Below are 21,820 nucleotides of genomic sequence, written 5' to 3'. Positions count from 1 at the left end.
CACCAGTTAGAATAAACTATTAAAAAAATAGTAACACTATTGTAACTGCCTAGAAAGGGTTTTCCTTAAAGGGCCAGTTCAACTTTGATTTTTCAAAGCTGACATCAATTTCTAACGTAAGGTCTTTGACCTAAAATAGTAATTCTATATTTCGCTCCAATGTGCTACAGGAGTTGAGTAGATAAACTTCTTCAGATCCGATGTCTTCTCATTGGACAAGTCATTTTTGTAAATTGATACCAACATCAGGAATTAAATTTGGCCATTAATATTTGTCTTTCTTCCAACCAATGAACTGTCTAATTTACATAATGAAGTATATAATTTAAAGAGCCATTTCACACAGAAACTAGTGATTGGTTACATTTTTTTTCAAAGCTCTTTCTGTCTATTTAATTATTTAATTATTATCTAACTATTTTCCATTATTGGTTGTATGATAAATAGTAAAAACAAGCCAGATAAAGAACTATTCTCACATTTAGATCAAACAGAGCAGGGATACATTCTCCTAAAGGACATCGTGTTGAGTATGATTCAGCTCACTGCCTGAAACTGCACCATCATCAACCACCAAGAGTTCTCCCTACTCAACAATTACTCACCCACAACCCTCTCCCTACGTTGTCCTCAAACCTGTAGTAACTTTCCACAGAGGCATGGCCTAATATATGGCTTGCATAAGAATAGACAGGAGCAAAAGAAATTCCTAGTAAATTCACATAATTACTGTAATTTCCACGACTTTTTGAAGGGAAAGTTCCCACCCTGGTTCTCTCTTCCATCTGCATATAACCCCATCCCCTTTCTAGCGGTAGCTTTCCTTGCTACCACAGGAGATGCAGTTCCTCTCTGTTAACCTCTTCCTGTCCACCTTCCAGACACCCAACTATTTTTTTCATGTAAAGCGTTGATATATATAGCTCCTTCAGTTCAGAAAACTGGACTTTTTTGCATGTGAAAAGTTTTTTTTTTCTCCACAGTGGAGAATTCCTTCATTTAGCTTGCAAAGGTGAGTCCAAGCTTCCACTTGCCTCTCACTTTAATTCTCCATCCCACACTTATAGCAACCTCAGTGTCTTAGCCCTCTTTTTTTTACTGACCAATATGAACAAGTAACGCGTCATCAAAGTATGATTTTTCATGACTTGACAATGAATTTAACCATTTCAGATAATCAGCTATTTCAGTTTGTGCATGAACTAGTTGGCTCTAATGACAGGTTATCTATCTGTAATATTATGTTAATTTTTCTGTAACAAGATCACCTCATCTGTTGGTCCTTTATAGCATCTTCTTATATTTCAGATTTCCAGCACAGTGTTTTGCATTTCACAATTCTACCTTTGTTTTTGTTTTCTCTTTCTCTAACAGTCATCTTCACTCATTTATTTCTATTTATATTTCGCCCAGGGTGAATAGCGGTGATTAAATCACTTTCGCTATACTCTCCCAGGCACTGTTGACAGCACATACCACCTTCACCATTTTGGTTTTCAACTATTTAGAGATATTCCCTGTATCTTTCCCCTTCCTCTTCAACTTTAAAAACCTTTAATTTCCAATATTTCTTAGTTCTGATGGATGATTATCAACCTGCATATGTTAGCCTTGAAAGCCGTTGCTTGACCTGCTGAATATGAACAACATCTGTCGTTTTTTTTACTTGAGAATAGAGGGTGAGAAAAGCAGTGGTGAGAAATGACAGTGGATGAGTGGGAGAAAAATCGGGTGGATAGGTGAACAGCATTTGAAAATGGAGAGGAAGTGCACAAACAGGATGGGGGAAGAGCTGAATGTCAAGAATGTTGCAACAGAAAGGGATCACTGCGGCTCTTGTGGGTTGATAGTGTTACGAGAATACACATAAAGTTAAGATGTTTGCTGGCCTGGGCTAGCATCAGTGGCATCAGCAGTTGGTCTGCCACCTGCCCTCAGGGGAAGGAGAGATAAGGAACAATGGAGCAGCGTCTGGAGATGTGTAATGAAGGGATGTGGGAGAGAGAGCTGTCTGGAGCGGCTCCCCCCCTTTGAACCTTGAACTGTTTGAAGTGATGGACAGGCGATACCCCAGCAGGGGGATAAAAAGGGACAGGTTCGCTAAGGCGACACACACGCCACCCGAGGTAACGAGACCCTGGAAGCGGTGCGCCTCTCACGAGTGGGTGAGAAGTACCAGATAACGACAAGGGTGGAAAGGTACGATCAGCGGGAACCCGGTGTGTGTCCGCCCTTGCCTGGGTGCCGGGTTCACTGCAGAGGATCGACCGCATCTGGAGGAGGGGTCACAGTCAGTGACCTCAGGTGACATCACCAAGGACCCGCCCAAAAGCTGTTTGTGAGCCATCTCGCTGGTCTGTGAGCCATCTTGCTGGTCTGTGAGTGAAGCCGTTCTGAATGATCAGTTGTTCCTGTTCTCTCTGTCTCTCTTCCCCCACCTTGTCCATCGCCATGGCAACGATTACTGCGAACTGAACTACTAACTGGACTGAACTTTGAGTCATTTTGAAATTGGTCATTTACCCCTAGACAACGATAGAGCTTGATTGATGCTGTTATCTTAATTCTGTGCACATGTGCGTTTATCATCGCTGAACTGTTGCATTTATTATCCTTTCGATTAATGTGTTGCTTGTTTCTTTAATAAAACTTTCTTAGTTCTAGTACTCCAGACTCCAACTGAGTGATCCATTTCTGCTGGTTTGGCAACCCAGTTACGGGGTACGTAACATAAGACAGGATCCTGCTGAGGGATAATGGATCGGACAAGCCTCTTTCATTGCACCTCATCCAACAAGTTCCTTATTCCAGGCCAGCCTTATACCCTTAGTCCTCAACTATTTTCTCCTCCAAAAGAGTTAGCCTCTCCTGTCCACCATGTCTGTTTAGTGTCAGAGAAATGGGTATTATGCAGCTAAATTAGTCAGCGTCCATTTTCAGTTTATTCTTTGACTCTTTTATAGATCAAGAAAAAGATTTACAGCTACTAGAAACTGCATATAGATTGTCATCAGTCATAAATTGGAAAAGAACAAATATAATTATATTGGGTAAAGTGATAGATTCTGGTTGCTCCTATGGCTTCTCTCATTTTTCATTTGGAAATTGAACACATAGTATACATTGACAGTGGAAGATTACTGCATTAGCTGAAGTACCATCATCTAAGGACCTCTTCTATCCATTAAACCTCCAGTGATTTTGCTTGTAAAGGCCACTGGTTGCAATAGTAACCTGCTATTATGACTGAAGCTACCTGGAAGGTGTCTAAGATCTGTCTTTCTTGTCACAGTATTGAGGCCTCCAACACCACACTATTAAAGTTCTATGTCCCCTTGAATACGTGGATGGTGTATTAGTGAGGATGTGCACAGTTTTGCTTCCCTAACTTAAGAAATACTACTTGTATACTAGCATTGGAGACAGTCTAGGTGAGATTCACTGGGCTAATTTATGTGCTTTCAGTAAGATTGGATACCTTACACTCTATGAAACATTAAAACTAAAATTCTACAAACATCTAAAAACAGTAATCTACAAACGTAGATCAAAATAGGGTCTCGTGCTTTCCTGGAGTATATGATGGATAAACTCTTCCCGGGCTTCCAGCCAGGTACAGATATTGATTTTAACCGATGATTTGAGGATGAATTCTGCCATCTCCATCAGAGTTGATGCCTGGGCATGTCTAGTCCCATGGTATTTATACACTATCGTCCGCCCCTCTTGATCGGTCAGTCCTCATCCAATTAGGTTTCCGCTGACCCATCTTATTTAGAATCAAATTCCAGTTCTTATTTAGAGCGAGACCTTCGTCTTTGTTAAAATTCTTTTCCTCTAGTTTTACTTCAATGGCTTCCTTTACCAGACAGTCCCAAAAGCAAATGGCTTGGCACTGTAGTTTTGTGCCGACGAAGTTAATCCTATGGCCAATGTGAATGCAATGTTCTGCTACTGCCGATTTCTCTGGGTAACCCAAATGGATACACCTCCTGTGCTCCTCGATGCAGGTTTCCACCATGCGTCCCCTCTGGCTGATATACGCTGCTCCACATTCACAGGGAGTTCTGTAAATGCCAGCTGTTCTGAGTACCAGGTCAACTTTGACCTCCATAAGCTGCCTTCTGCCTCAGGCACTAGTAACTTTATGGGCTCTCTAAGATACATATTCCCCCTGAGGTCTATTGTCAGTGGGATAGATTCTCTGACTTACTACCCCACTAAGCATTTAAATACCATGCTGTTCCCCTTTGCTGCAGGCTATTAGCATCACACCATGAATCCAACCGACTGTGTAAAAACGATAACCAACATCCAGCTGACCCCAGAGGGCATAATGATCAGTGTCAATGTGGTGAGAGCCCCCACTAAGGACAGCTTGCTTCTCCTGTGGTCAAGTTTTGATAGGGGTACCATTGATCCTTTTGAACACACCCTTACATCATTATACTTCCTCTGTAAGGGGACCTACTATGAACAAACAGTTCATGGGATCACCCTTGTCACTGGCTATTGCTAATTTCTACATTGAAGACTTTGAGGAGGGGGCTCCAAGTTCATCACCCTATGCCCCAATGCAGTTTCAGATACGTTAATAGTACCTTCGTAGTGTGACTTCAAGAACTCCAGGCACTCCAACAGTTCTAGGACCATATGAACAGCATACGTATGAACATTCAATTTACGATGGAGGTGGAGAAGAATAGTTGCCTCCCATTTCTGGACATTCTAATATGACTGAAACCGGATGGTAGAATGAGGGGTCACAGTTTGAGGATATCCAGAATGAGGGGTCACAGTTTGAGGATAAAGGGGAAGCCTTTTAGGACCGAGATGAGGAAAAACTTCTTCACACAGAGAGTGGTGAATCTGTGGAATTCTCTGCCACAGGAGACAGTTGAGGCCAGTTCATTGGCTATATTTAAGAGGGAGTTAGATACGGCCCTTGTGGCTATGGGGATCAGGGGGTATGGAGGGAAGGCTGGTGCAGGGTTCTGAGTTGGATGATCAGCCATGATCATAATAAATGGCGGTGCAGGCTCGAAGGGCCGAATGGCCTACTTCTGCACCTATTTTCTATGTTTCTATGTTTCTATGTAGCCTTGGACATGGCGTCCATCAGAAACCCAGTCTCATGGACTTATACCTCAATAATAACAGGCACCATTATGCCTCCTAATGTAGAGCGGTTCGCTCTACTTGGATTAACCGTGAAAAAACTATTTCAGACCCGGAGAATCTCCCCAAGGAAATAAGACAATTACACACGACATTCCTACAGAACGGCTACAAGGTGAAGAAAATCAATCGGCCCCTTAAAAATGCCAACAGAAAAACCAGGAAACCTAACAACGAGGAGGAACCCATTGCTACCGGCTGTCTTCCCTATATTCCCGTGGTTTTTGGAAGGATCAGCAGGATGCTGAAGAAATACTGGATTAATGCCATCCACAAACCCGTAAGGAAGCTCAAATCACAGCTTATGTGGGTCAACGATGACCTGGGATTCAGGGTGGCTGGTGTTTACAGGACTCCCTGTGAATGCGGAGCAATGCATATTGGCCAGATAGGACACACAGTGGAAACCCCATCAAGGAGCACAGGAGATATCCACTTGGGTTTCCCGGAAAAATTGGTGGTAGCAGAACATGGCATTTGCAATGGCGATAGGATTGACTTTGACGGCACAAAACTACTTGTGCTGTGCCAATGGCTTTTGGGACTGCCCGGTGAAGGAAGCCATTGAAATAAAACTTAAGGAAAAAAAAATTAACAAAAACAAAGGTCTTGCTCTAAGTGAGAATTGAAATCCAATTGCAAGCAAGGTGGAACAGCTGAAACCTGATTGGATAAATAGTCATAGTCATACTTTATTGATCCTGGGGGAAATTGGTTTTCATTACAGTTGCAACATAAATAATAAATAGTAATAGAACCATAAATAGTTAAATAGAAATATGTAAATTATGCCAGTAAATTATGAAATAAGTCCAGGACCAGCCTATCGGCTCAGGGTGTCTGACCCTCCAAGGGAGGAGTTGTAAAGATTGATGGCCACAGGCAGGAATGACTTCCTATGACGCTCTGTGTTGCATCTCAGTGGAATGAGTCTCTGGCTGAATGTACTCCTGTGCCCACCCAGTACATTATGTAGTGGATGGGAGACATTGTCCAAGATGGCATGCAACTTAGACAGCATCCTCTTTTCAGACACCACCGTCAGAGAGTCCAGTTCCATCCCCACAACATCACTGGCCTTACGAATGAGTTTGTTGATTCTGTTGGTGTCTGCCACCCTCAGCCTACTGCACCAGCACACAACAGCAAGCATGATCATACTGGCCACCACAGACTCGTAGAACATCCTCAGCATCGTCCGGCAGATGTTAAAGGACCTCAGTCTCCTCAGAAAATAGAGACGGCTCTGACCCTTCTTGTAGACAGCCTCAGTGTTCTTAGACCAGTCCAGTTTATTGTCAATTTGTATCCCCAGGTATTTTTAATCCTCCACCATGTCCACACTGACCCCCTACATGGAAGCAGCGGTCACCGGTACCTTAGCTCTCCTCAGGTCTACCAACAGCTCCTTAGTGTTTTTCACATTAAGCTGCAGATAATTCTGCTTGCACCATGTGACAAAGTTTCCTACCGTAGACCTGTACTCAACCTCACCTCCCTTGCTGATGCATCCAACTATGGCAGAGTCATAGACTAACCTCTCAAATTATAAAACAAGCCCACTGATAGGAAGAATTTGATAGCTGAGCCTAGAACCTTACATGTACTTGTTCTGCTGAAATTTTCCATTAAATGATGCTCTTTGAAGACTATTAGGAAGCACTCCCTACGTAATCAGTTTTATGTATGCTTCAGGGAGAGTTAATTCTGCTCAGTGATACTGTATTATCTCTGTGGTACGAGTTTCTTGTGAAACCTGTCATTTTTTCCCTGATGTCTCATTAAAATGTCATCAAAGGTGTTGCAATGCCCAAAGTAATCTCCATTGAGATAATGCAACCACCTAAGCCTGATGCATGACTGATACTGTTCACTCACAGAAGAGCCAATGCTTCATTACACCAAAGGCTCAAGTTGAATATTATTTGAAGGGTCAGGCATATCTCTCCTGAAGCTTATAGGGAGACTTCATGTAAGGTAGGTATCAAGCAGGCTGACATAAACTAGAATCCCATTTACAATGTCTGAGGTGGCTTCAGCATATCCTTCACTGAATGAAGAAATCATTAAAAAAAAGAGGTTCCAATTCAACTGAATAGAAAAACAGGAGGATAGACAGAAGAAGGTAATTTGACAGAAGAGGAGCAAAATACCTGCTTCAACTTTCCTCACGGTTCTGATCTCAAGAAGCAGCCGAATGGGGGTTGATGACAACACAGCCAACAGCCTTTCAACTATCAGGGTGCTGGTAAAGAAGGAATGTACTGCAACAATGGGAGGCAGGTTGCTGAGTCTGCTTCAGACGCAGAAGAACGTGCAGAGAACAGTGAGAACCAGAAGAAGCTTACCTATGCAGAAGATACTGAAGGTAGGAAATTGCCAGTGAGGTGCCTGAAAGGACATGGCTGCCTTTGATAATCATATACATTATTAATAACTATGTACTGCAGCCAAATGCATTTGTCACATTCAACAAAATTGAATCCGGTTGGTGCTGCATCCCAAGAGAGGGAATTTTAAAAACGTCTATGCGATGGCTTTTTAGAGCAGCTTACAATTAAGCTCACGAGGGGAATCACAATTCTGAATTGGGCATAATGCCATGGCCCAGATCCGATTAGGAATTTAGGTAAAGGAAATGTTAGTGATCATAATATGACAGAATTCACCCTGCAGCTTGAGAAGGAGAAGCTAAAATTGGATGTATCAGTATTAAAGTGGAGTAAAGAAAATTACAGGGTAGAGGAACTGAGCAAAGCTGATTGGAAGGGGACACTGTCAGGGTGAAGGCAGATACGATGGAGATGGAGTTTCTGTGGGCAACTGGGAAGGTGCAGGGTAGATACATTCCAAAGACCTAATGGACTACACCCTAGGGTTTGAAAGTGGTAGCTGAAGAGATAGTGGAGGCATTTGTAGTGCTCTTTCAACAATCACTAGATTCTGGAATATTTCTTGAAGTACAGAAAAATTGCAAAAATCACTCCACTCTTCATGAAGGGAGGGAGGTAGAAGTAAGGAAATTATAGGTCAGTTAGCCTGACTTCAGTCCTTAGAAAGATGTTGGATTCTGTTATTGAGGATGAGATACTGGGATATGTGGAGGCCAGTGATGAAATGGGCCAAAGTCTGCAAGGAGAAACTTGCCTGACAAATCTGTTGGGATTCTTTGAGGAAAAAAGTCAGGATGGACAAAGGAGAATCAGTAGGTATTGTTTAATTGGATTTTCAGGAGGCCTTTGATAAGGTGCCACACATAAGGCTGCTTAACAAAATAAGAGCCCATGTTATTATGGGAAAGGTACTAGAATGAATAGAAGATCTGCCTACTGGCAGAACTCAATGAGTGGGGATAAAGAGGGGGCCTTTTCTGGTTGGTAGCTGGTGATTAGTGGTGTGCTTCAGGGGCTAGTGTTGGGACTGCTTCTTTTTTTCTTTGTATGTCAATGATTTCAATGAAAGAATTGATGGCTTTGTGGCCACGTTTGTGGATGATATGAAGATGGGTGGATGGGCAGGTAATTCAAGCAGAGAGAATTAGATAGATTGGGGGAAGTTGGCAAATAAGTGACAGATGGAATACAATGTAGGGAGTTGCATGGTCATGCACTTTGGCAGAAGGAACAAAGGAGTGGACTATTTCGTAAGTGGGGAGAAAATACACAAATCAGAGGTGCAGAGGGGCTTTGGAGTCCATGTGCAGGATCCCCTAGAGGTTAACATGCAGGTTGAGTCAGGGGTAAGGAAGGCAAATGCAATGTCAGCATTTATTTCGAGAGGGCTAGAATACGAAAGCAAGTGTTTAATGCTAAGGCCTTGTAATCCATTAGTCAGACTACACTTGGAGTATTGTGAGCTGTTTTGGGTCTCTTATCTAATAAAGGATGTGCTGGCATTGGAGAGAGTCCAGAGGATATTCATGAGAAAGGTCCCAGGAATGAAAGGGTTAATATACGAGGAGCATTTGATGTCTCTGAGCCTGTACTTACTGGAGTTCTTCTAATGAGAAGCGATCCATTGAAACCTATTCAATATTGAAAGATGTGGAGAGGATGTTTCCAATAGTGGGAGAGTCGAGGACCAGAGAGCACAGCCTCAGAATTGAGGAACATTCATTTACTTTCTTTAGCCAGAGGGTAGTGAATCTGTGGAATTTTTTTCTCACAGATGGCTGAGAAGGTCAAATCATTAGGCATATTTAAGTCGGAGGTTGATTGGTGCTTGATTAATCAGCACATCAAAGGTTATGGGGAATAGGCAGGAGAATGGTTTTAAGATGAATAAGGAATTGGCCATAATGGAATGCTGAAGCAGACTTGATGGGCCACATGGCCTAATTCTGCTCCTTATTCTTTTGGTCTTATTGTCTAAAATTCAAATGTCTCCTGCTTTGCTGATGGAGTTTATTTTGATTGTGCAGTGCAGCAGGAAACTTATGTTTCAGCATAAACTATCTGAAAGGATCCTGAGGCAAGGCTTCAGAGAGTGAGGGTGATGATGGTGTTAGACTTGATAGCAGGACACGTGCTTGTCCGAAGTGAACTTGTATTTATCAGAAATCAACAACAGCCTAAAATTAGAAAGATCAATCCGTGAAGTGAGGAACTGACAATTTTCACTGATCGCATAGCTTTCATTCATACCCGAGAAGAGCTTACAGCTGCATCACAAAGCTCCCAGAAGTGCAACATTATCTGAGGGTACTCATACAGTTAGTTCCCTCCTGAGCAACTTCCGGCACCAAGCACCCTTTGCAAGTGGAAGTTGTCTCTGGCATGCTCTGTTCTTCAGAACAAATGTTCAGGCTCCCTCAGCTCAATGAAGGACTTCACCACCTCCAATGGAGGACTTCACCATCCGCATTTATTTGTTGCCCACGCTTCCCAGTAGCTAGAAGCAAGCTGGTTGTAACCATGTGGGGCTCTTTAAAAGGGTTACCTCTTGAGCCCTGAGAAGCAGTGCTACTAACTTAAATTTAACCCCTAATGTTCATTTGTGCTCATGGATTTAGCTTATTTTAAGCTTTTAAAAACTGTTTGGGAAAGTGCTAACAGTCCTGCTGAAGGATTTCGGCCTGAAACGTCGACTGTGCTTTTTTCCATAGACGCTGCCTGGCCTGCTGAGTTCCTCCAGCATTTTGCGTGTGTTGCTCGAACACCACATTAAGCCTGGAGACTTTGTGCAGATGAACTTTTAGATCTTGGTGTTACAATTCACAGACTGAAGCAAGACTTTCCAGGCGCAGATCCATGGTCTCGCAGGCCTAACGGATGTCACCACCACCAATTTGCACAATCTGAATTTCACCAAAAAGGGATAATCTTTTTTAGGATCAAATGAAGCTGTCTTGTAACAGTCGTAGAAACAGGTTTTGTTAGGGCCAGTAAAAGAGCACTATTCTGCTTTCCTTACCCACTGCCTAATTCATCTGGGGCAAAGAGGTTTTATGAAGACCTTCAGTGAATTTGCTTAGCAGGTAAGTTTATTCAGTGTTAGTCCCCCAAGTCATTATAAAAGAAACAAGTGAGCTACAAAAACTCAGTTTTAATATATTTTCCATTTTCCTCAGAGGGATATTATGAATCAAAACTAAAACTCTTACTGAATATTTTTCAGGCCCAGTTGCAGCTGCATTTTTGAGATAAGTAGGACGTTCGCTGGTAGCAATGCATTTAAATGGTTTTATATCAGTATTCTTGGCAACAGGCTCCTGGACTTGCCAAGATTTGGAAATTAAATGAGAGGTGAGGCTAGAACCATGAGGAATTTCATGTAAATGAAAATATCTCATTGAAATTCCATTACAGATGTTTTTAATGCATTATGCTACTATGATAATTGATACAGATTAATGGTTATTTTGTTTGACTGCAAAACTAAGTTAAGTTTTGTAGCCTTGGTAACATATTGCAGTTTGTTTACCTGCAAATATTATGGAGAGAATCAGTATTATTTTAGTGGCTCACACACAGAAGCAGCATTGCCCACAACCATTTGGCTTATAATGTTTTTGCTGGCTCTTTCAAAGAATTATGCATTCAACCTGAGCTCGGGGGATCGTCTATACCTGCTCTTTCTCTTCAAGATGTTATCTAAGTGTATCCCCCATATCACCATGCAATCGGTTTCACTATACCTTTCATTCACCATAACAAATTGTTTTCCCCCTGTCGTTCTTTTATCTTAAATCATAAATTGGATCCACAAGTTCCTAATCCTAATGGAAGTCCTTCATTTCTTTTTGTCTACTCTGTCTGACCCTCTCTTGCAAGGCTAAATGTGGGAAGGGGTATAAATAGTCAAAGGTCCTACTGATTGCTTATTACCATAATTTGAATTTAGCTAGTTTAACAATTCTAGCAGATTAATATATGGATTTCCTGTACCCATTTTTCCTAATGATATGGTGTCTGCAGGTTACATATGCTGTAAATTTCAGGATGGTTCAGTGATCATTATGGATTTTTAAAAATGGTGAAGGAGACCGTCAGGAAATGGGACGCATTGGACTCACAGGCAAGGATGGATGCTCCTTGCCCATCATCTTCCTACTTCCAGCAGAAGTTGAAGCTGCTTGTATGTCTTCATGTTCTCTTTCTGATCGTCCTTTAGACCAGGTGGGACCTCTTGTAGATGGCAGGGTGGAGATACATCTCTACTGAAGGCGGAAAAGGTGCTCCTTCCCTCTACTAGCTTGCAGGTCACCCTTGGGCAAGGTGTAGCACCTGCTCAGCCCTCCGATCAGGGTCATGTAAAGTGATGGGAGCAGATGGTGAATAGTTGTATGAGCAGCTGGTGCATATCACATGTGTAACCACTGTCACCAGGCGAGACTATCTCTGAGGAGTATTGATAATGACTGGGTTCACCCATCTTGTAAAGACACTACTCAGAATAAGGCAAAGGCAAATGACCCTCATGATAAATTTGCTATGAACAATCATGGTTAGCCGATTGGTGGTGTAGTGGTATCAGCACCGGACTTTGAGGTGAATGGTTCTGAGTTTGAATCCAGCCGGCTCCTTGCATGCTTTCCATCCATGCTGGATTGAGCATTGAGCTAGCAACACAGCATCATAAAAACAGTCAAAAGCTACGGAAATGGCAAAAATAAAATGCCAATGCCACCTGATGCTGCACCATAAGGGGTGAAATTGGTCATGGAAACGATCATGGTCATGGAAATACCATAGTCGCCCATATCATACAACACGACATATAATGACGACGATGATGATGGGACCACTAGGAAGATACCCATGACTAAGCCCTCTTTTTCTCCTGGCATCTCTTGGTACGTGCCCCATGTCAAACAAAAATCACATTAATGAGGCATTAAGCAATTTTGATCATGTTTGTGGGAGAGTCAACACCATTCGTTGACAGAGTATGGTCTTTTAAGTGCCGGAGCTTTATAAACCCTAGCACTATTGTTCTCTGATGTCTCTTTTTCCCAAATGATGACAATCACAATGGGCATTATTTACACATAGAAGAACCAGCTTTTAATAATGCTGAAGGTCAAACTGAAAGTTATTTAACATGTCAGACTCATCTCTCTTACAGCCACAGGTAGAGTGATGCTTGACTCCCTGTGAACAATTCAAGCAGACTGACCCGAACTGGGATCCCAATTACTACACTCCAAGGTGATTTCAACTGATTCCCTGCAAGATTAAGTGGTGAGTTAAAGGGGAAATACTGTAGGTGGCTTCATGTTTACCAGATCAGAAATGGCAGAAAACATTTGACAAAAGAGTTGACAATGTCAACCTCCTCCATACTCTGAACACAGGCAGTATCCCTTAAGGAGTCACAGCACAATACAACCAGCACTCTGGGAAGAGTGGGTAAGGAATGATGTACACCACAATGATGGACAGGGGATGGGGATGGGGGAGAGATTGGGATTGGTGACAGAATACCCCAAGATGCAAAAAGGCCTGCACAGACTTCTGAAGAAGCGTACTTGTGTAAAGTACAGTTATGGCAGTAAATTGCTAAGGAAGTGGTTATAAGATAAGAGAGTCCTCAATAAACTCCTACATGTTTGGAAGAGTTATCTGTCGTCAAATGATCTTTCCTGCAATAAATGCAAAGACTGCATCATTAAAATTGATATTTCACCAATTTGCTAGGTTGTATTTTTTTAATTCTGCAATGAACAACAAAATAAGATATTAGCATACATACATCAGTGGAGGCAGGGAGCAAGGATCTACAGGCAATGTTTCAAAGAGGGTGAGGGTGATCTAAACTTAGAGACCAGTTTTCTTTAAAACTGCAAACACCAGCTCATGCTTAATCAAAGCCAGGGTCATCCTCGCTCTCAGCAAACTTTCTCCAGAAGCCTCGAAGCCTCTCTCTGTATAAGAAATCTTACAGTTCGTTACTGCATTGCAGACTCAGAATAAAAGCACAGACAGCAAGGTGGGGAATCTCACTGTCCTAGGAGCTGTGGCCTGAAAGGTTCTATCCTGATCTCCTGCACTGCCTGCATGTTCTCCCTGTGACTGCACGTACTTCCTCCAGGTACTCTGGTCTCAAAGATGTGCAGAACCAAAAGAAATGGGGGAGATCTTAAATGGGTTTTTTGCATCTGTATTTACTAAGGAAATGGGCATGAAGTCTATGGAATTAAGGGAAACAAATAGTGAGATCATGGAAACTGTTAAGATTGAAAAGGAGGAGGTGCTTGCTATCTTGAGGCAAATTAAAGTGGATAAATCCCCAGGACGTGACAGGGTATTCCCTCGGACCTTGAAGGAGACTAGTGTTGAAATTGAAGGGGCCCTGGCAGATATATTTAAAATGTCGGTGTCTACGGGTGAGGTGCCGGATGATTGGAGAGTGGCTCATGTTGTTCCGTTGTTTAAAAAAGGATCAAAATGTAATCCGGGAAATTACAGGCAGTAAGTTTGGCATCGGTAGTGGGTAAGTTATTGGAAGGAGTACTAAGAGATAGGATCTACAAGTATTTGGATAGACAGGGACTTATTAGGGAGAGTCAACATGGCCTTGTGCGTGGTAGGTCATGTTTGACCAATCTATTGGATTTTTTCGAGGAGGTTACCAGGAAAGTGGATGAAGGGAAGGCAGTGGATGTTGTCTACATGGACTTCAGTAAGGCCTTTGACAAGGTCCCACATGGGAGGTTAGTTAGGAAAATTCAGTGGCTAGGCATACACGGAGAGGTGGTAAATTGGATTAGACACTGGCTCAACGGAAGAAGCCAAAGAGTAGTAGTAGAGGATTGCTTCTCGGAGTGGAGGGCTGTGACTAGTGGTGTACCACAGGGATCAGTGCTGGGTCCGTTGTTATTTGTCATCTATATCAATGATCTGGATGATAATGTGGTAAACTGGATCAGCAAATTTGCTGATGATACAAAGATTGGCAGTGTAGTGGACAGTGAGGAAGGTTTTCAAAGCTTGCAGAAGGATTTGGACCAGCTGGAAAAATGGGCTGAAAAATGGCGGATGGAATTTAATACAGACAAGTGTGAGGTATTGCACTTTGGAAGGACAAACCAAGGTAGAACATACAGGGTAAATGGTAAGGCACTGAGGAGTGCAGTAGAACAGAGGGATCTGGGAATACAGATACAAAATTCCCTAAAAGTGGTGTCACAGGTAGATAGGGTCATAAGGATAGCTTTTGGTACTTTGGCCTTTATTAATCAAAGTATTGAGTATATGAGCTGGAATGTTATGATGAGGTTGTATAAGGCATTGGTGAGGCCGAATCTGGAGTATTGTGTTCAGTTTTGGTCACCAAATTACAGGAAGGATATAAATAAGGTTGAAAGAGTGCAGAGAAGGTTTACAAGGATGTTGCCGGGACTTGAGAAGCTCAGTTACAGAGAAAGGCTGAATAGGTTAGGACTTTATTCCCTGGAGCGTAGAAGAATGAGGGGAGATTTGATAGAGGTATATAAAATTATGATGGGTATAGATAGAGTGAATGCAAGCAGGCTTTTTCCACTGAGGCAAGGGGAGAAAAAAACCAGTGGACATGGGTTAAGGGTGAAGAGGGAAAAGTTTAAAAGCAACATTGGGGGGGGGGGGCTTCTTCACACAGAGAGTGGTGGGAGTGTGGAATGAGCTGCCAGATGAGGTGGTAAATGAGGGTTCTTTTTTAACATTGAGGAATAAGTTGGACAGATACATGGATGGGAGGTGTATGGAGGGATACGGTGCATGTGCAGGTCAGTGGGACTAGGCAGAAAATGGCTCGGCACAGCCAAGAAGGGCCAAAAGGCCTGTTTCTGTGCTGTAGTTCTTCTACAGTTTCTATGGTCTCTATGGTTTCTATGTGCAGGTTAGCACGTTACCTGCCTGCTGTAAATTGCCCCCAAGTATGTAGACGAATGGTGTAATTTAGGGGGAGTTGATCACAATGTGGGGGAAATATATGGGTGTCTGACGGCTAGTGTGGTCTCAGAGGGCCAAGGGACCTGTTTCAGTGCTGCAGGTCTCCATAACTCTTCAATTTTTGGTGAATGTCCCTTTCATGTTCACATGTGGAAGGGTCACTTGATCACATTGTAAAGTACAAGTATTCACAGAGGGAACTGCCAATGCAGACACCTCCTGTTCTAAGTGTTGTAGTGAAGTGGATGTTTCCTCTTGCCTTTCCCTTTTGAAAATATGTCGCAATCCCTGCCCTCCAGGAGGACTCAACCACCATGCCATCCATCATTCTTGCAACATAAAACAACCAATTTACAAGAGGAAGCTTCCAATTCTGTTTTGCTGTGTTTTTTTTATTATCCCCTTAAAGAATACCTATTAGGAGATTAATAGTAGAGATACAATGTTGGAAAATGGCACACATAACTTTGTATGCACTGTAAGTAAAAGGTCCTCAAATCCATTAAATGTTGTCAAGACATTACCTCTACTCTATCATAGAATTTCAGAAAGTTTGCCTATATGTTTCAAGAGTCATCTTCAAACTTTTCATGGGTGATAACTGAGAAAATTGATGTCCTTAATTAGCATTTGAAATGCTTCATTCAGATAGTTGTCGTCAGGACTCAGCTTCAGATCAAAAGATAGTCATCAAAATACATTTGAATACAAGCGCATGTGAAACAATAGACTGGTGCTTTTCATGCCTTCTCCCTCATTTACGACGATCATAGCTCTTCTTTTACCTCAACACCCTATCCCTATATTTCTAGCTTCCTTCAAAGTCCAAAAATCTGTAAGTCTTGCTCTTGAATCAGTTCAGCAACCAATCCTCCAGTCCCCATGGCAGATTATTTCCATGCACTCTCCTTAATGAGCAACTAACAATGTATTGCTCATTCTGAAGGTCACAGCCAGCAATAACTTTAACATCTTTAAAAGAGGGTGCTTTGCACCATCAAAAATAACAAGCTATATTGGTATAGTGAACCATGGACCAGACTTAAAGTACAAAGGCTGATCTGAGTCTATTCCTACAGATCACATCTTGCATCATTTCAGTGAAACAAATGACTTTTATTGTGTACAATAGAACAACACATACTAAAAATTATGGTTGGCAATAAATGCACAATATGATGATATAACATTGCCCTGTCTGTAATTTAATGGAGAGATTAAGCAGTTTATATTATGTAGGTTAATGCTTCCATTCAACTGATGGATATGGGAATGTCAATTAACCTTTTTATGTATTATTTTCCTAGATGCAAAGATTGTTTATGGTCTTATATTTCTATGATTAAATCAGAAAATTTCTTACTGTGCAGTGGACGGTCTGACATTTCTGAAAGGAACAAGCAAAGTTAATGCTTGGGTGTGGTCCTTCATCAGTGCTTTGTGCTAAGGTTTGTATTGCCACACTGTGACTCAACATAAAAAACATGAAACAAGGTTGAATCGTGCCAGAAAATCTAATAGTATGTTAGTGATGAAAGTCATTATTAAGGTGTAAATTGTCTGGCAAATTCAGGAATAAAAAGTTATGTCATGTGTTGTTGAATTTGCTGGTGGAACATAAGAACATATTATGAGTAGACCAGATGGCACCTTAAGCCGACTCCACAATTCAATCTTATATTGGCTGATGCAACTCTGATTCAACACTATTTTTGAACTTACACCACCACTATCCCCCTACTACCCATACCTTGCAGTACCTTGTTGTTGAAAAGTCTATCTTATGCCATTCCATTTTTTGCTTCACTTAGAGCAGAGGCTTCTCATTATACTTAAGAATCTGTTTTATCACCACATGACTTGTCTGTTAAATACAGTACTCCACAGAATCTTCAGAATGGCAATGCAGAGCAGCATTAGTTGTTTTCAGTATATTAATGTTTAGCCACTTTGCTGGCCAAGATTGCAAACACTTTAAAGTACTCATCAGTACTCATCAACTGTTTATTCCCCTCTGTAGATGCAGCCTAATCTGCTGATTTCCTCTGGCATTTTGTACGTGTTGCTCTGGATTTTTAGAATCCGCAGAATGTCTTATGTTCAAGTGCTCAATTATATTCCTGCATAAAAGAAATTATTTTAAAAAATTAAAAGAAAAGTTTTAAAAAAATTTCTTCTCTTTCCCTTTAATCTTGATTTCACCCCATTTTTAGCCAATCTTTCCACTTTTTATTTAGCCGTGACCCTTATTCTCTATATTCCATTCTCAGCCCATAAATCTTAAGGACCAACTATAATCCCAGCTGTTATGTTACCGGAAATGTGTGATTATCAGCCTGAACTTCCACTAACTGAGAGTATAAATACATTATAGAGGTTTGAAATATTGCAGAATATTGGTAGCTTGGGTTGGCTATTTGGCAGTTTGGTTGATCGCCAAGCTCGGCAAAATATTTGCAGACATTTTGGCTCCATTCAAGAAGCTATCAAGAGTGTGTAGTTGATGGTGTTGTCTCTTCAGAATGCAGGCTTATATCCTCCTCCAGGGTTCGAATGGATATTGATTAGACACCGTGATCTGGTTGGCTGGTTCAAAACACTGAACAGTTTATAACAGTAAAAGATTCTGATTGGCTAGCTTCGAGGGATGCTCGTGTTTGTTTTGCTGTCCAGATCCCTAGATTACTGGTGATTCATTGATCGATGATGTCGTTGTCTCTCTTTTCGCCATAAGGGCTCATCTAACGGATCTATGTTGATGTGTTTGTTGAAGGATCCTTCTGTAGATTACCACACTTTAAGCAATTCTTTTTTTTTTGTTCTTGCTTGAGTCAAGATTCTGGCTGTCATCCATCTGAAATGATGTCCTTCTTCGTCTTTATGAGCCGATACTAGCTGATGCGCGTGTAGCCTGGTTGATAGTTTTCTGCCTGTTGACCAATGTAGCACTTGTCAGAGTCACTACACAATAAGGATAAGGGAACTGGGAGAAAACCAGAGTCCCTAAAGGAAACCTACATAATCAGAGGAAGAATATTTGAACTCTATATGAACAACATGAGAGTTCAGAATTGAAACTGAGTCACTGGAGTTCAGAGTTGAACCTGGGTCACTGGAAGTCTAAGGCAGCAGTTCTTTACTGTGCCACCTTAAAATTCACAGAATTAAGGTAAGCATTTCTCTGATGTTACTACTTGAGTTCAGAATGACCTTGGTTGAATCAGAAATTTGAGTACAGAGCTTACTTTGAAAGGCTTGAATTGTAATCTTCAACGGTCAGCAGAGAAACAATTTTCCAAAGATTAAGAGATTCACTTCATGTTAAAAACTGATTCATCTTGTTATTGAGAAATGATATATACTGAGAGCACTAATCCACCATTCCCTTCTGTACATGTTTTAGAGTGGAAGGAAAAGATAATGAGCTTAAGTTGAGGATAATATTAAGATTCGGTGTACCAAACTAAAGTGCCCAAATCAAATGCTTATTGGAATTACGGTTCACAACATGGTAACATAATGAAACATATTTTCTGCAATGCAGAATTGTACTCTTCTGTTTTTCTATTCTCAAAAGCTATTTAACAGTTGAATATGATTAAAGTACATCCACAATAGAAAGAGAAATTCATTGCCATGAAAGTGAGCTTCACAGTAAAGAGAGACTTTGACATAGAGCACTCACTGTCCTATTCTTAATTTAAGGATTAAGAAGTAAATCCGTTAACTATCGCATCCAAAATCCCACCAGCTGTCTAACAGAAATCTCAATGGAATTAGATTCAGGCCTTATTCTGAATGTGAGTTCTAGTAACTGTATTTACTTACATTTTTGAAACCCCTATAGAGGATCTGAAGTTCTTTTTTTGTGAACTTAGTTTGTGCCTCAAGTTGCTCCAGCCCTTCGGGACGATGGCAGACAGTAGCCATTTCCAACTCATCCTCAACACTGTCTGTAAGCAAAAATAAAACATATCAATTGAAGGAAGGGTTGGATTTTGAAAAGGCCAGGGTCATATTGGCTACAATATCACTTGTGGGATTGGATTGCACTAAATCAAATGATATTCATTGTAGATAAGTGCACACAGGGTGCACAACCTAATTGTGAAAAGGACAACTTACTTGATCAATGTCTTTCCCTCCTCTCGGCTATAAGTCCAAAAAGGACAGGAGAAGCAATACTTTGGACTCACCATCATTACCAAGTCTCCTCTGAGTCTCAAATAATGCAAAATTGGATACAATCATCATTCCCAAATCGGCAAATATCTTGGAATTTCAAACCAATTGCCACTGTACAATAATGTCAACAGAAGGATGACCAAGTTCACAGGGAGCCATCACTATTTCTTCTCTGTAACTTGGGTTGGTTAATACATTGCAATGAGAAAATCTGTGGATGCTGGATATTTGAAGTAAAACTGAAAATGCTGAAAACATTCAGAACTTTGAATATCATTGATGAACAGAGAAATAGAGTTAAGATTGTAATAGACCTCTGTTTTTCTTTCCACAGATATCTGATCTGCATTTTATGTTTTATTGGGGCAATATATAGTTTTATTATCATAATCTACACCATGAGTTTTGACGAACAACTTGTGAGGGTATAAGCAATTGTGGCTGGATCCACACAGTTCAAAAGAATGGCAAACTGAAATGCTCAGTACTCCTGGATTTGCATCCCTGAATTTCAGAGCAATGAGGACAATATTCAAACTCTTTTCAGGACCTTCAGTACAGCAACTTCTTCCATTCCTGCATTAGGACATATTGACTCAAGCTCTGAGGAAATTGATGGAAAATAATGACATGGCCACTCGATATACCTAGAACTCGTAAGTATCCTACTCAACTTTCAATTGCTCAAAATCACAAACTTTTCCACCCAATTTCACTCTGCATCTAAGGTCCAAAAATTCCTTCAGATCTTTGAAATCTGAACCACGTGGGATCCTCATTTCTTTGTCACAGTTTATTGTAGAATTAATAGTTGCCATCAAGTACTGTCATAAAACAAGTCAGCAGAACCACAAAAATGATGAGTGTAAGAAATGGTAATTAAAGAGTCCTAGTTGCAAATGTTATAGGCAGGGGAATCCATAGAGTTTGTGCTCCAACTCACTCATCTTGATCAGTTACTTATATTCTTGTTGTTTGTGGAATCTTGCTGAGTGCAAATTACCTACTGTTATTCTGCATTACTATAGTGTATTTCATATTTCAGTAATATTTGAGTAATTTTGTTATTGTTTGATTAAGCATTCTCTGTTATTTACATAATGCATTGCGGGTTATCTGTAAAAGTACATAAATGTCCTCATACCACATAAGTGGGTGTTTTGCTTAAAGTAAACATGAAGTTAGAGCAGTTGAAATTGCTGTATCAATAGAAACAGCAGAAAGAGATGCAATTGAGTTGCAGTCAGGAATAAAGTGAGCACAAACAAAATTGCAACATCTAAACAGAAACTGGCCTGGCTGAACAAATTGCTTTACCATTGTGGCAGGGCTCACATGAACCAGACCAATGTAAGTTTAAGGGCGAACCTTGCAGAAAAAGCAACAAAGTAGGAAATAAAAATTATACTTCAGGCAGACAAAAATAAATGGACTCCTTGAAAAATAAATGGATGAAAAAATGATAAAAAGTCAAGTTGCAGTTTCAAAATAGCTCTAATCTGCATGCTGTTGAAGAAAAATCTGATAATGATGAGAGTGACACAGGACTGAGTGGCCTTGAGATTTACAGTGTGAAAACTAGCCAGAGACAAGCAATATGCTTTGCACCGGAAGTGAACAGCAAATTAATTAAAATGGAATTGGCTTTTTCAGTCATTCCACAAAATGAGTTTGAATGGCATTTCAAAGATACTGAACTGAAGCCTGTAGATACCCATCTAAGAACTTCAACTGGAGAAGAGATAACTCCTGTGGGAATGACTTTTGTAACATTGAAATACAACAACCAACAAACCACACTGGGTTTGTATGAGCTAAAATCAGGACGCCCAGCATTGTGGGACCATGATTGGCTGAGACAACTACAACTTGATTGTAGATACACTCAATATTTGCATGTCACAACCCCTGTGATGGAGTCACTGAAAGCAAATTAAGAAAGGTACTGATGATGCCATAGTAGTGCCATAGGATGACAATGGAAAACTCAAACATATCAAGGGATAAATAGTGTTAAATGAAACTGCCTCACCTAAGTTTTACAAAACCTGTCCAGTTCCATATACCATCAACAATAAAGTAGC

General features: G+C 41.0%; 1 protein-coding gene across 8 annotated transcripts in view; it reads right to left on the bottom strand.

The window, feature by feature from the left end:
- The window catches only part of kcnip4a (potassium voltage-gated channel interacting protein 4a), a 1,016,612-nt gene that overhangs the window by 31,370 nt on the left and 963,422 nt on the right, over window positions 1-21,820 (bottom strand). For 6 of the 8 annotated variants that reach the window (XM_063043372.1, XM_063043374.1, XM_063043378.1 and 3 more), the window contains one exon: window positions 19,380-19,504. In XM_063043372.1, coding sequence (XP_062899442.1) covers window positions 19,380-19,504 — 125 coding nt within the window. The remainder of the gene's footprint in view (window positions 1-19,379; window positions 19,505-21,820) is intronic. The other 2 variants (XM_063043371.1, XM_063043376.1) reach the window with 1 other exon arrangement.

The sequence above is a fragment of the Mobula hypostoma genome, chromosome 3 (genome assembly GCF_963921235.1).
Source record: "Mobula hypostoma chromosome 3, sMobHyp1.1, whole genome shotgun sequence".
In the NCBI taxonomy this organism is placed as follows: Eukaryota; Metazoa; Chordata; class Chondrichthyes; order Myliobatiformes; family Myliobatidae; genus Mobula; species Mobula hypostoma.
Note: the sequence above shows the minus strand (reverse complement) of the source record. Positions and strands in the feature narration are given on the sequence as shown.